The sequence below is a fragment of the Hemitrygon akajei genome, chromosome 14 (assembly GCF_048418815.1).
Source record: "Hemitrygon akajei chromosome 14, sHemAka1.3, whole genome shotgun sequence".
NCBI lineage: Eukaryota > Metazoa > Chordata > Chondrichthyes > Myliobatiformes > Dasyatidae > Hemitrygon > Hemitrygon akajei.
Window position 1 is genome coordinate 89,222,244 of NC_133137.1, and position 13,388 is coordinate 89,235,631.

At 43.9% G+C, this 13,388-nt stretch overlaps 1 protein-coding gene across 3 annotated transcripts in view; it reads left to right on the plus strand.

The window, feature by feature from the left end:
• Nucleotides 1-13,388, plus strand: part of LOC140738761 (proline and serine-rich protein 2-like) — a 49,075-nt gene that overhangs the window by 21,617 nt on the left and 14,070 nt on the right. For all 3 annotated transcript variants that reach the window (XM_073066541.1, XM_073066543.1, XM_073066542.1), the window contains exon 2: nucleotides 10,646-10,839. In XM_073066541.1, the coding sequence (XP_072922642.1) occupies nucleotides 10,714-10,839 (126 nt within the window). In that variant the 5' untranslated portion in view covers nucleotides 10,646-10,713. The remainder of the gene's footprint in view (nucleotides 1-10,645; nucleotides 10,840-13,388) is intronic.

Here is a 13,388-nt window from a genome sequence, read left to right on the forward strand (position 1 = left end):
CACCTTTCTCTGTAAATGCTAGAGACTGCTGTGCATGAGAATTTCAGGAGATCAGTAGTGTCTGTGATGATCAAACCACCCCGTCTAACACTAGCAATTGTTCCATGGTCAAAGTCACTTAGATCACGTTTCTTCCTCGTTCTGATGTTTGGTCTGAACAATTGAACCTTTGACTATGTCTGCATTGAGTTGCTGCCACGTGATTGACTGATTAGATATTTGCATTAGTGAGCGGGTGTACCTAATAAAGTGGCCACTGAGTGTATACCAAGGTGCAGTGAAAAACTTGTCTTGCATACCGTTCATTTCATTACACAGTTCACTGTGTTAGTACAAGGGAACACAGTAACGAAATGCAGAATAAAGTGTTACCGTTACAGAGAAAGTCCTGGCAGACAATAGTGCAAGGTATTAAGCTAAGGCAAGGTAGATCGTGAGATCAAAAGTCCACCTTATCGTAGGAAGCTGTTCAATAGTCTTAAAACATTTGGATGGAAGTCTGGTGATATGCGCTTTCAGGCTTTTGTATCCTGTGCCTGATGTGAGGGGAGAGCAGAGAGAATGTCCCAGGTTGGTAGGGTCTTTTCCAAGATGGGCTGCTCGCCCGAGGCAGTGAGAAGTGTAGACGGGGTCAGTGGAGGGGAGGATGGTTTCTGTGATGTGCTGAGCTGTGTTCGCAGCTCTACAGTTTCTTGCTGTACCAAACCATGATGTATCCAGGTAGGATGCGTTTGATGGTGCATCGATTTTAAAAATTGGCGAGGGTCAAAGGTATCCATTTGATTGCAAAGTGAGCCATGTACTATATATGGGTTGACCGTTCAGGAGCTGTGCTAACCCTGCTCCTAACCAGAACACCCGGAGGAAGCCCATGCAGTCATGGGGAGAACATACAAACTCCTTACAACCAGCAACGGGAGTCGAACACCGACCGGTGATGGCTGGTGCTGTAAAGTGATCGTGCCGACCGCTAAATAAAAACTGATGAAGCCAAGGTGATAGAAGCCGGTAAGGTTGTAGGGTGTGCTTGGAGTGCCCTAACCCAGTACACGTGACAATAATAAACCAATCCCACACATCGTGAGGTTTTGTTGTTGGTTTTCCTCTCCGTTGCCCATCGTTTACCTGGGTGTTATTTGAGGTGGGACAAAGCAGTGAATAAAGACTCACACAATCAATATAATTGAAGAGAATTGAGTGGAGTATCTGAGCCCTCACATCCTCTGCATGCCCTTCACGTTCAGGTAAAGCATAAACTTTGCCGAGTAAGACTATTTATTTAGTTATCATGCAATGAAATGTAAAACCACCAATCATCAGCCAGGCACTTGGGGGCTGAAATGTTTAAATATTATAATTATAGCCTAGGGAGATGAAACCATAATTATTTCAACAGCATGAGATCCTGGTCAGACTTGATATAACAACAATCCAGTGGGGCTCATATGACCTTAAGCTGGAATGCAAGTCACAATCCCCACCACGTGTTTGGCTCATGAGATATGGGAACAGAATTAGGCCATTTGTCTCATTTGAGTTTTCTCAGCCATTTCATCATGCCTGTTCCAGTTTCCCCCTCAGCCCCAATTTCTTGCCTTCTGCCCATGTCCCTTCATGCTCTGACTAAACAGGAACTTATCAACCTTTGCCTTTAAAAATACCCAATGACTTGACCTCATTGCCTGTAGCAACGAATTCCATAGATTCTCCACTCTCTGGCTAAAGAAATTCCTTCTCATACCTGTTCTAAATGGATGTCCCTCTGTGTCTTATGGTCCTAGATTTCCCCCACCATTGAAAACATCCTCTTTCAATACTAGACAGGTTTCAATGCGATTTCCCCCCCCCCCCCCCCCCCCCCTTATTCTTCTGAATTCCAGTGAGTACAAGCCCAGGGGTTAGTTAACAATTGCTTTGCTACAGAATTCATTTTTAACCGTCTTCAGAATGCAAACCTCCCTGGCAATGCACTGCCACAGGTTCCCCTCCAGAAGGTGGTGGTGAGCTGCCTTCTTGAAGTGCAGCAGCTCAGGCAGTGACGATGCTATCAGGCGTGTATTTGTCACATTGGAATTCAGTCCGTCTGCACCTCGCCATCTGATATGGAGGCTCCAATGACCATCATCGGAAACAGCTGCAGAAGGTTGTAGACTCATCCAGCTCCACCATGGACACGATCCTACCTACCATCAAGGACATCTTCAAAAAAAGATGCCCCAAGAAGGCAGCCTCAAGGCTGTGTGCTGAGCCCTCTTCTGTACTCCCTTTTCACCTATACACCTGTACATGGTTCTAACTCCATAATCAAGTTCACAGACGACACCATGGTGGTTGGCCTGATCAAAGGGGATGATGAGACGGCCTACAGGGATGAGGTCCAGCACCTGGCCACATGGTGTGCCGGTAACAACCTGGCCCTTAACACCCAGAAGACCAAGGAGATCATTGTGGACTTCAGGCATGCTAGGAGCCACACTCGCATCCCCATCTACATCAACGGAGCTGTAGTGGAGTGTGTATCGAGCTTCAAATTCCTTGGTGTCCACATTTCTGAGGATCGCACCTGGTCCTTGAACTCCTCCATCCTGATCAAAAAGGCACAACGGCACCTTTATTTCCTGCAGAGCATCAAGAAAGCTCACCTCTGTCCCAGGATACTGACGGACTTTTACCGCTGTACCATTGAGAGCATACTCACCAACTGCATCTCAGTGTGGTATGGCAATTGACCTATATTGGACCTCAAAGCACTCCAGCCTGTGGTGAAAACTGCCCAGTGGATTATCAGCACCCCTTGAGAACATCTACCATAAAGGCTGTCTGGGCAGGGCGAAAAGCATTATCAAGGATGCATCTCACCCTAATCATGGACTTTTTACTTTCCTCCCATCCGGTAGGTGCTACAGGAGCCTCTGTTCCCACACCACCGGGCACAGGAAGAGCTTCTTCCCTGAAGCTGTGACCCTGCTGAACCTCACATCACAGCACTAAGCAGTATTGCATCCATATTGTACTGTCTTAGTACTTTTATTTTCGTGTACTGTAGCACTTTTTATTCGCAGTTATTTTGTAAATAACACTATTCTTTGCACTTCTGGTTAGGAGCTAACTGCATTTCATTGACTTTGTATCTGTACTCGGCACAATGACAATAAAGTTGAACCTAATCTAATCTAAAGACCCGCATCAAACAGGAATGACCTCTTCTCATTACCACCACCAGTGGAAAAGGTCCAGGAGCTTGAAAACACACACACACAATGTTTCAGGAACAACTTCGCCACCCCCCCCACCCCCACCATCAGATTTCTGAACACTACCTCACAATTTTGCTCTTTTATCTTTCACTATTTTTTATATTTCTTATTGTAACTTTAAAAAAATCTTTTTACTAGTTTTCAAATAACAATAATATTAACAATAGTACAAAGAGGTTGGGATTACATTATTGGTAAATAGCATATGCGAATAAAAGCTATAGATTACACAAGTGTACTAAGCCTCTCAAACTCTTAATGTAATTAAACATGTTTTAAGTAAAATGTGGGGGAAAAAAAACACCCCAAATTAGAAAACAAAAAACTGAACTGAACTAAACTAAACAAAGCTGGGCTATTATATTACATCGGATACAATCAATAACGTAATTAACTCCACTCCTGTATCCATATATTTAAGGTTAATAAAAAGGATTCAGAAGAGGTCAAGTTACATCATATGAAAATGTTGAATAAAGTGGTGCATAGGACCTACACGTCTAAAGACAAGCTAGCTCGTTTTTACTCTCGTATAAATCCTGTGTGATGGATATCATTCTGAGGTAGCTTCTTTGGCTCCAATGTTCTGGTCTTGTCCTCTTTTGGAGAAATATTGGAAAGACATTTTTGATATTTCAACAGTTTTGTGTATTGATTTACATCCTCATATTACTGCAATTTTTGGTTTACCGATGATGGAACATAGTTATTTACCCTCTTCAGCTCGTCGGATGATTCCATTTGTTACATTAATGGCTAGGAGATCCACTTGATTGAATTCGGAAGAGATGAATCCTCCTCCTACATTCCAATGGTTTTCCCAAACTATATCTTGTTTAAATTTAGAAAAAATCAGAAATCTCACTTTTGACCCTTTGGTTAAATTCGAAGAAACTTATTGTAACTTAGTCATTTCTTATGTGCTGTATTGCTACTGCAAAACAACAAATTTCATGAGGTATGTCAGTGATAGTAAACCTCATTCTGATTAAAACAGCCAATGTAATCAAAAACCCCTCCCAACCCAGACATTCTATTATCTTCTTCTCCCATTAGGCAGAAGATACAGAAGCCCGAAAGCATATACCATCAGGCTTAAGGACAGCTTCTATCTCAATGTTGTATAAGAACACTGAATGATCTCCCAGTGCACTAAAGATGGAATCTTGACCTCACAATCTTAATGCCTTGCACCTTATTGTCTACCTGCACTGCCCTTTCTCTGTAATTGTTAACACTTTATTCTGCGTTGTTACTGTTTTGTAGCTCAATACCCTGCGCAATGATTTGATCTTTATTTTCCTCTCCCCACCACCTTTTGTTTCCCTCCCATTCTGGTTGCCCTCTCAAATCTTCTCCCCCACCCTCATGACCTACGCCATTGTTGATAATAAAATAACTGGACCCAGAACACACGCGTGCTTATGACTCAACCACACTTTATATTACTTGTGCACAAGGTGACCAACATAGCCCCTGTCACCGCACTGTTCTGAAGCCAGGACAGAAAATTGCTATTTTTATACAGAATTGGCTTATCAGCTACAGGTATTGACCATCTGGTAAATTGTTTGAATTCCAAACTTGCAAGATCAATTACTTTGAAGCAATTGGCCCTTAGTTGGTGTGTGTTCCCTGACAGCCTGAATTGTCTCTTGACCCCTGGTGTGCAAGGGGAAACTATGTTCCTCATAGACCTTCCTTACCTTGGCTGTCTGCACTCCTACTTTCAACCCATTATACCGCTGGCGTATAGGGCAGCAATGATGCTCCTCCAACTCTGTCTGTCCATACCATCACCCAGATAAGAGGGACTCTTCGTTGCTACTTCCATAACAACTTTCTTTTGACCGGTTAGGGTTGTTTGCCCTGAGCTGAACCCCTGAACTTGGAGGACTGGTGGACCACTCTTAGTCTGGCCTCTACCCTTTGATTGTTTGGCATGGGTGACCCTACCAAGAGGTAAAGCACAAGGCCCTGACTCTAGCCCTCCAGGTCACTGAAGCATGCAAGCCTCCAAACCCTACAACAGGGTTGTGGTCCTCTTGGAGGGTCTGTAGTCTATCCCTGCCTGGATATTAAGGTAAGTATATCCTTACCTTAATGCTTTCACACCTACCTATTGCCTCCCTCTGATTCCCCCTATCTTTCCCTTTCTCCCTTGGTCCGCTGTCATGTTGTATTGGATTCCTCCTTCACCCTTTTACCTCTTCCACCTATCACCTCCCAGCATTTTGTTTCATTCCCACCTCACCCGGTTTCACTTATCAACTGCTAGCTTGTACTCCTTCCCCTCTCCTCCACCTTATTCTGGCTTCTGTCCCCTTCCCTTCCAATCTCTGCCTGAAACATTGACTGTTTATTCCCCTCCATAGATGCTATCCGACTTAACCAGGTTCCTCCAGCATTTTGTGTGTGTTTATAATGGATATTCCTTTTGAGAGAAAGAAAGATAGATTAGCTTCATGTCTGCTGGGTGAAATTTGTCAAATCAAATTGAGGGTTGAGCTGGGCATCCCACAAGTGTCAGCATCATAGCGTGCTCCCTAACCCGTTTGCCTTTGGAATGTGGGAGGAAACCGGAGCACCAGGAGCAAAGCTACATGGTCATGGGGAGAAGGAACAAACTCCTTACAGATGGTGGACGGGATCGAGCCCTGATCTGTGCTGTTAAGCTATGCACTAAAGGCTGATTTATACTTGTGCGTACGGGCTACGCCGTAACCCTGATTTTCACTTCTGCGTCGCTCTGCCGTAGCGAGCATGCGTTGGTGGGCTCAAACACTAGTTGGCGGTGGGGTTTCTATGCCACTTGTTGAGTCTCTTTGTGAGAGACACGGACAAGGAAATGCATTTCAAACATTTTTGCATGATTTGACAATTTGGTTCATCTATTTCACATCGGTGTACGCACAGCCTACAGACATGGTGGAGAAGAAGCAACCGGAAATGCGTAGGAGGAAATGCGATGCTACCAAGTGGACCAATCACAGTTGTTGTGGTCTGCATCGCCGCGACATGTGAGTGACTTTTCTGGAGAGGTGCATGTCACCTTACAGCGTAGGGTACGCATTACCTACAGCATCGATGTGATGCACAAGTATAAATCAGCCTTAAATCTATGCTACCTAGTTTTTCTCATGTCAAACCATCTCATTTTAATAATGAGTACACTCCAAGCTTCACAGAAGACGGGGCCTATTTGTCTGCCATTATCAACAATGGGGCTTCTGTTGATAAGTACGTGAGATGGACAGAGTGACACCAGCTGAAAGTTGCTTGGAATGTTTTTGATATTTGCCTTTTGATATTGATATGGCCTCCTCTACTGTCAAGATGAAGCCACACTCAGGTTGGAGAAACAACACCTTATATACCATCTGGGTAGCCTCCAACCTGATGGCATGAACATTGACTTCTCTAACTTCTGTTAATGCCCCTCCTCCCCTTCTTACCCCATCCCTGATTTATTTATTCCCCCCCTTTTTTTTTCTCTGCCCATCACTCTGCCTGTTCTCCATCTCCCTCAGGTGCTCCCCTCCCTCTTTCTTTCTCCCTAGGCCTCCTGTCCCATGATCCTTTCCCTTTTCCAGCTCTTAGCATCACTCCACCCCCTCAGGTCTTCTCCTATCATTTCACATTTCCCTCTCCCCCTCCTTTCAAATCTTTTACTATCTTTTCTTTCTGTTAGTCCTGACGAAGGGTCTCGGCCCGAAACATCGACAGTGCTTCTTCCTATAGATGCTGCCTGGCCTGCTGCATTCTACCAGCATTTTGTGTGTGTTGCTTGAATTTCCAGCACCTGCAGATTTCCTCATGTTTGTCAAGTACTGGAATTGTGTGTAGCTGAATAAACTGTTGTGCTCACACCCAAGTCCATCACACAAACCGGCCATTAACTCTGACTACACTTGCCACTGCCTCGCTAAAGTGGATGTTTCCAAAAGCCAGGGAGCTCAGGATCAGAGTGTACAGCTTCAGAATAGGATGTTCCTTTACAACAGCGATGAGGAATTTCTTTAGTGAGAGAGTGGAATTCATTGTCACGAACGACTCTGGAGGCCAAGTAATTGGATATATTTAAGGTGGAGGTTGATATGTTTTGGCTAGTGAGGGTGTCAGTTAGGGGAGAAGACAGGAGAATGGAGTTGAGAGGGCGAGGAATTCAGCAGAGCAGATTCAACGGGCCAAATGGCACGGTCTCAATCTACCCATCCATTCATCTGTGGGATTCAGCAGAAAACCAGAGCCCCCTTGACCTGGTTAAAATTGAACCGGGGTCACTGGCATTGCGCGTGAGCAGCTCGGCCAGCTTCGCCACTGCAACGCTAGTAGCTTGTGGTGGAAAGTGGCAGTAACTTGCTGACTGTCCGAGGGTGTCCCTGATGTACAGGGCACACAGAAGTACTCCAATAACTCCAAGGTGTGGATTATTACAGCGTGAGCAGTGATGAATAAATAATACAGGACTATAATGGAATGAATACTTCATGTTATAGGTTGTGTATTTGTTTTCACTCCTTGGCAAGCTCATGCATCACATCGAATCCTTGTCTCATTACCGGTCTTGTATTGTTTTCATTGAATATTATAGAGATGGATTATTTCGATCCCCATTCCCGTTCTGACATGCAGGTCCATGGCTTCTCTTCTGCCACAATGAGGCCAAAATTTACTCTGGATAGTGAAAGGAACGGGAATGTCAGAGATTTATTTACACAGTGGTGGGTGCATGGGATGTGTTGCCGGGGTGGTGGTAGAAGCAGATATATTAAGGACATTTAAGAGACTCTTTGTCACATGGATGAAAAAAACATGGAGGACTATGTGGGAGGAAAGAGTTAGATTTCTTCTAGAGTAGCACAGCTGAAGAGCCTCTGCTGTGTATACTATGTGCTATCAAACTGTTCTGTGTTCTAAGTTCAGATTCTTGTATCTGTCTCTACAAAACTGACAGGTCAATCTCCTGGTAATTTTTTTGTTTCTAATCACAGGATGTGGATGTTGCTGGCATATTAACATTTATTGTCCACCCCTTGTTGCCCATAAATGGAGTGGCAATTAACTCTCAGCCATATTGATGTCTCTGGGGCCACAGAGGGCTGATCATGTGAGGACAGTAACATTCCTTTGCCACTGGGCGGTACTGAGCCGAGAAGGTTTTTATAATAATCTGGCGGTTTCATTGCAACTGTTCTTGATTTTTAAATTCCAAATAGATTTAATTTTAAATTCTCCAGAAACCTTGGCTGTATTCAATCTCCTGTGTGGATCTGTCAGCAGTCCTGAACTCTTGATGCTAGTTCAGAACTTAAACCACTTCAATACTGTACCCCAGACTGCAGAACTTCCAGATCTGAAGTAATTATTTAAAATATCCAAGCTAAGTACCTCCCAGCTTCTTGCCTCATCCCCCTCCCCACCCACCTGGCTTCACTTTATCATCTTCTAGCTTGTACTCCTTCCCCTCCCCTCTGCTCCTTATTCTGGCATCCTTTCCCTTCCTTTCCATTCCTGATGAAGGGCCTCAGCCCTTTATTCGTTCCCTTGGATACTGCCTGAACTGCTGAGTTCCTTTGCATCTGGATTTCTGGCCTTGGAGGGATCTCTTGTATAGATTCTACTGCGTATTACAGAGATAGTTTGTCTGTGTTCAATTACCTTCATTCAATCTTTACAATGCAAATCAATCATTGTTTAAGTAACCCAGTGAGTGCATGCTTGTGTGAAAGCCGCTGATGTTGTACAGGGGAGTGAGGCTTGCTAAGTCTGAGTCACGGGTATTGGGTTCAATGTCTTGCGCAGAGATTTAAATGATAAGTCTCGGGCGCTGCGGTAGCATCGTGGTTAGCTCAGCACCATTACAGCTTGGGCCATAGAAGTTCAATTCCCAGACCTGCTGTAAGGAACTTGTACATTCTCTGCGTGTGACTGCCTGGGTTTCCTTGAGGTGCTCCGGTTTCCTCCCACAGTCCAAACACGTACCAGGTAGTGGGTTAGTTAGTTTTTGTAAATTGTCCTGTGATTACACAGGGTTAAATAGATGGGTTGCTGGACAGCATGGCTTATTGGGCCCTTCTGTGCTAGATCTCTAAATAAATAAATGTAAAAATCCAAGCTAATAGCGCAGTAGTCTTATGACAAAGGAGTTAGGCTGTTGCATCATAGCTTGTTTATTAATCTCTCAATCCCATTCCCCTACCTTCTCCCAGTAACTTTTGATGCCCTTGCTAATCAAGAACCTATCAACTTTCACTATCAATATATACTCAATGACTTGGCCTCCACAGCTATCTGTGGCAGTGAGTTCCACACACTCACCACTCTCTGGCTAAAGCAATTCCTCCTCATCTCTGTTCTGAAGCAATGTGCTTGAATTCTGGATCTATCTCTCCCACTGTTGGAAACACCCTCTCCACGTCCACTCTTATCTCAGTCTTTCAATGTAAGCTAGCGTTTAGTGACTTCCCCATCATTCTTGTAAATGCTTCTCGCATGTTAACCAGTTAATTCCCAGGATTATTCTCATGAATCTCCCCTGGACCGTCTCCAATGTCCAATCAGCCTTTCTTAAATAAAAGGCCCAAAACTGTTTAGAATACTCCAAAAGTGTAGTTATGTTTTAACAGTGGCCGTAGCAACAGAAGTTTAATTATTTAATCCATCAGGCTTGCTTTGCCATTCAAGGGGTTTCTGGCTAATTTGAGATCATATTTCTGCCTTGATCTCAAACTAATTGTAAAATATCAATCTGTTACTGAGTTAAAAGATGTTCCAGTATTATTTACTGTCTGCAAAGAGTCCCAAATATAGAAGCTGCAGTGAAAGTGGAGTGCAGGTAAACAATAGCATGCAAGATTCAACCGAGATTTGAAGTCAAGAGTCCATCTTACTGTATAAGATATCAGTTCAAGAGTCTGCCTAGAGCTGGATAGAAGCTCTCCTTGAACGTAGGTGTACATGCTTTCAGGTGTTTGTATCTTCTGCCCAATGGGAGAGGGGAGAAGAGAGGATGTCTGGGGTGGTTAGGGTCTTTGATCATGCTGGCTGCTTTACTGAGGCAGAGAGACTCGCAGACAAAGTCCATGGAAAGGAGACTGGTTTCTGTGATACGCTGAGCTGTGTCCAAGGTCTGTGCTGTTTCATGGGGTCGCGTGCGGAGTGGTTGCCATACCAAGCCATTATTCATCTGGACAAGATGTTTTCTATGTGCATCAATAAAAACTGGTGTGCATTGGGGTTCTTTTGTCCTCAGAGATTATAGTGCACTGTTACATCAGTTGGGTACTGTCCTCATGAGGGAGAAGACCAGCTGAGACATGTGCCTTGTAAAATATCCCACCCTACAAGCTGAAGATTTTAACTTTCCCCTTTTGTTCAATACCCAGGGTCTGAATGATTGTTTCCAGTTTGAAAACACTGTCTCGCATTCACCCGCTGCTGAAGTTGTTCTGAGATGCCAGTGGAGTCATTGTACGCAGAGATGGACTTTGACGTTTCTCCCATCGCTAGGCTGAACGGCATTGAAAGGATGGCGAATGGGGACAGCAGCTTCAGCTCCACGTCGAGGAACTCCAATTCGGTTAGTGACTAACTTGCTGTCATTTCCACGCTAAAGATAATCCCATGTTTGGGTTTTAAATTGTTCAGCTGCCTTTTATTTTGTTCACGGAAAGAGTTTGCTTTTGCTCCCAGGAATATACTGTATGTTACTGTGTCACCTTTTATGATCTTGTTCATTGCTGCTTCAAGGAAATATGGCAGCTCATTTATGCGCAGAAGGCTCCTTCACCATTATTATGAAATCTGCAGTTTCGCTAATGGTTGAAAGAAAAATACTGGGCAGGACATAGCGAAAGAAGTCCCCCTCCTCAAAATAATTTGTTGACACGTATCCTGGGCCCTACTTATTGATGCAGTCATAATTAAGGGATGCCAAAGGCTCTATTTCATTAAGAGTTGAAGGAGATGTGGTATGTTACCAAAGTTTATGGCAAATTTCTATAGATGTACTGTGGAGAGCATTCTGACTGGTTGCATCACTGCCCGGTATGGAAGATCCAGCGCACAGGATTGAAATAGGCTGCAGAAGGTTGTAAACTTTGCTCCACCATGAGTACCAGCTCCCCCCCCCCCCTCAACCCCCTCCATTGAGGACATCCTCAACAAGTGATGCCTCAAGAAGGCAGGATCCATCATTAAGGACCGCCACCATCCAGGACAGGCCCTCTTCTCATTGCTATCAGCAAGGAGGAGGTACAGGAGACTGAAGACACACCCAATGTTTTAGGAATAGTTTCTTCCCTCCATCACATTTCTGAACTGTCCATAAACATTACCTCACTATATTGCAGTCATTCTGTACTAATTTGTTTAATATATTGCTTATTGTAACTTGGTATATTTTCTGTCTATGCTCTGTACTACTGCCACAAAACAACAAATTTCATGACATGTCAATGATAATAAACCTGATCATGATATGCTTCTATCATTTCATAAGGGGTTCAAAGATAAAATATGAAGGTAAGCTCGCAAATTATATTAAAAATTATATCAAAAGTTTTTTTTCAGATAGACAGTAAAAGAGAGGCAAGAGTAGATATTAGACTGTTGGAAAATGAGTTTGAAGAGATAGTAACAGGGGACAAGGAAACAGCGGACAAACTGAATAAGTATTTTGTATCAGTCTCCCTCCCGTGGAAGACACTAGCAATATGCAGGAGCCTGAGAGAGTCAAGGGGCAGAAGTGACTGCAGTTGCTATTACTGGGCAAATGAAAGGTTGAAAGTCACCTGGACTACACCCCGGGGTTCTAAAAGAGGTAGCTGAAGAGATTACTAGATTCTGGCATGGTTTCAGAGAGACTGGAAAATGGCAAATGTCATCAGGAAGGGAGGGGGGCAGAATAAAGGAAATTTTTGGCCTGACCTCAGTGGCCGGGAAGAGGTTGGAGGCAATTGTTAAGGATGTGGTTTTGGGGTACTAGGAGGCACATGAATAAAATAGGCTGAAGCCAGTATAATTTCCTTAAGGGAAAAGTCTTGCCTGACGGATCTGTTGGATTTCTTTGAAGTAAGCAGGATAGACAAAGGAGAATTGATGGATATTCTGTACTTAAATTTTCAGAAGTCCCTCTGACAAGCTGCCAGGCTTGAGGCTGAAAAACAAGATAGGAGCCTGTGTTTTTGCAGGAAAGATTCTAGGATGGATCGGGCATTGGTTGAATGGCAGGAGGCAAGGAGTGGGAATAAAGAGATCCTTTTCGGATTGGCTGCCAGTGACAAGTGATGTTTCACAGGGTCTGTGTTGGGACTGCTTCTTTTTACATTGTATGTCAGTGCTTTAGATGATGATGAAATTGATGGCTTTGTGACCAAGTTTGCAGACGACACAAAGATTGGTGGAGGGGCAGGTAGTGTTGAGGAAGCAAAAAGACTGCAGCAGGTCTTAGACAGATTAGGAGAATGGTCAAAGAGGTGGCACACGGAATGCTGTGTCAGGCAGTATATGGTCATATACTGTGGTAGAAGGAATAAAAGCATAGACTTTTTTCTTAGTGAGGAGTACATTCAAAATTCTGACATGCAAAGGGATTTGGGAGTTCTCATGCTGAATTCCCTAAAGGTTAATTTGCAGGTTGATCTGGTGAAATTAATGCAATGTTAGCATTCATTTCAAGAGGACTAGAATATAAAAGCAAGGATGTAATGCTCAGTCTGTGTGGGCCTCACTTGGAGTATTGGGAGTAGTTTTGGGCCCCTGATTCAAGAAAGGATGTGCTGACGTTGGAGAGGGTTCAGAGGAGGCTCACGAGAATGATTCCAAGAATTAAAGGGCTATCCTATGAGAAGCGATTGAAGGCTATGGGCTTGTACTCTCTGGAATTTAGAAGAATGAAAAGGGAGGAACTCAGCAGGCCAGGGAGCATCTATGGAAAAGAGTGAACAGTTGATGTTTCAGGCCAAGACCCTTAATCAGGACTGGAAAAGAAGATGAGAAGTTAGAGTAAGAAAGTGGGGGAGGAGGAGAGGAAGAAGGGCATGGTAGTAGGTGATAGAGAGGGGAGGGGAGTGAAGTAAAGAGTTGGGGTTGATTGGTGAAGGAGATAAAGGGCTGGAGAAGAGGGAA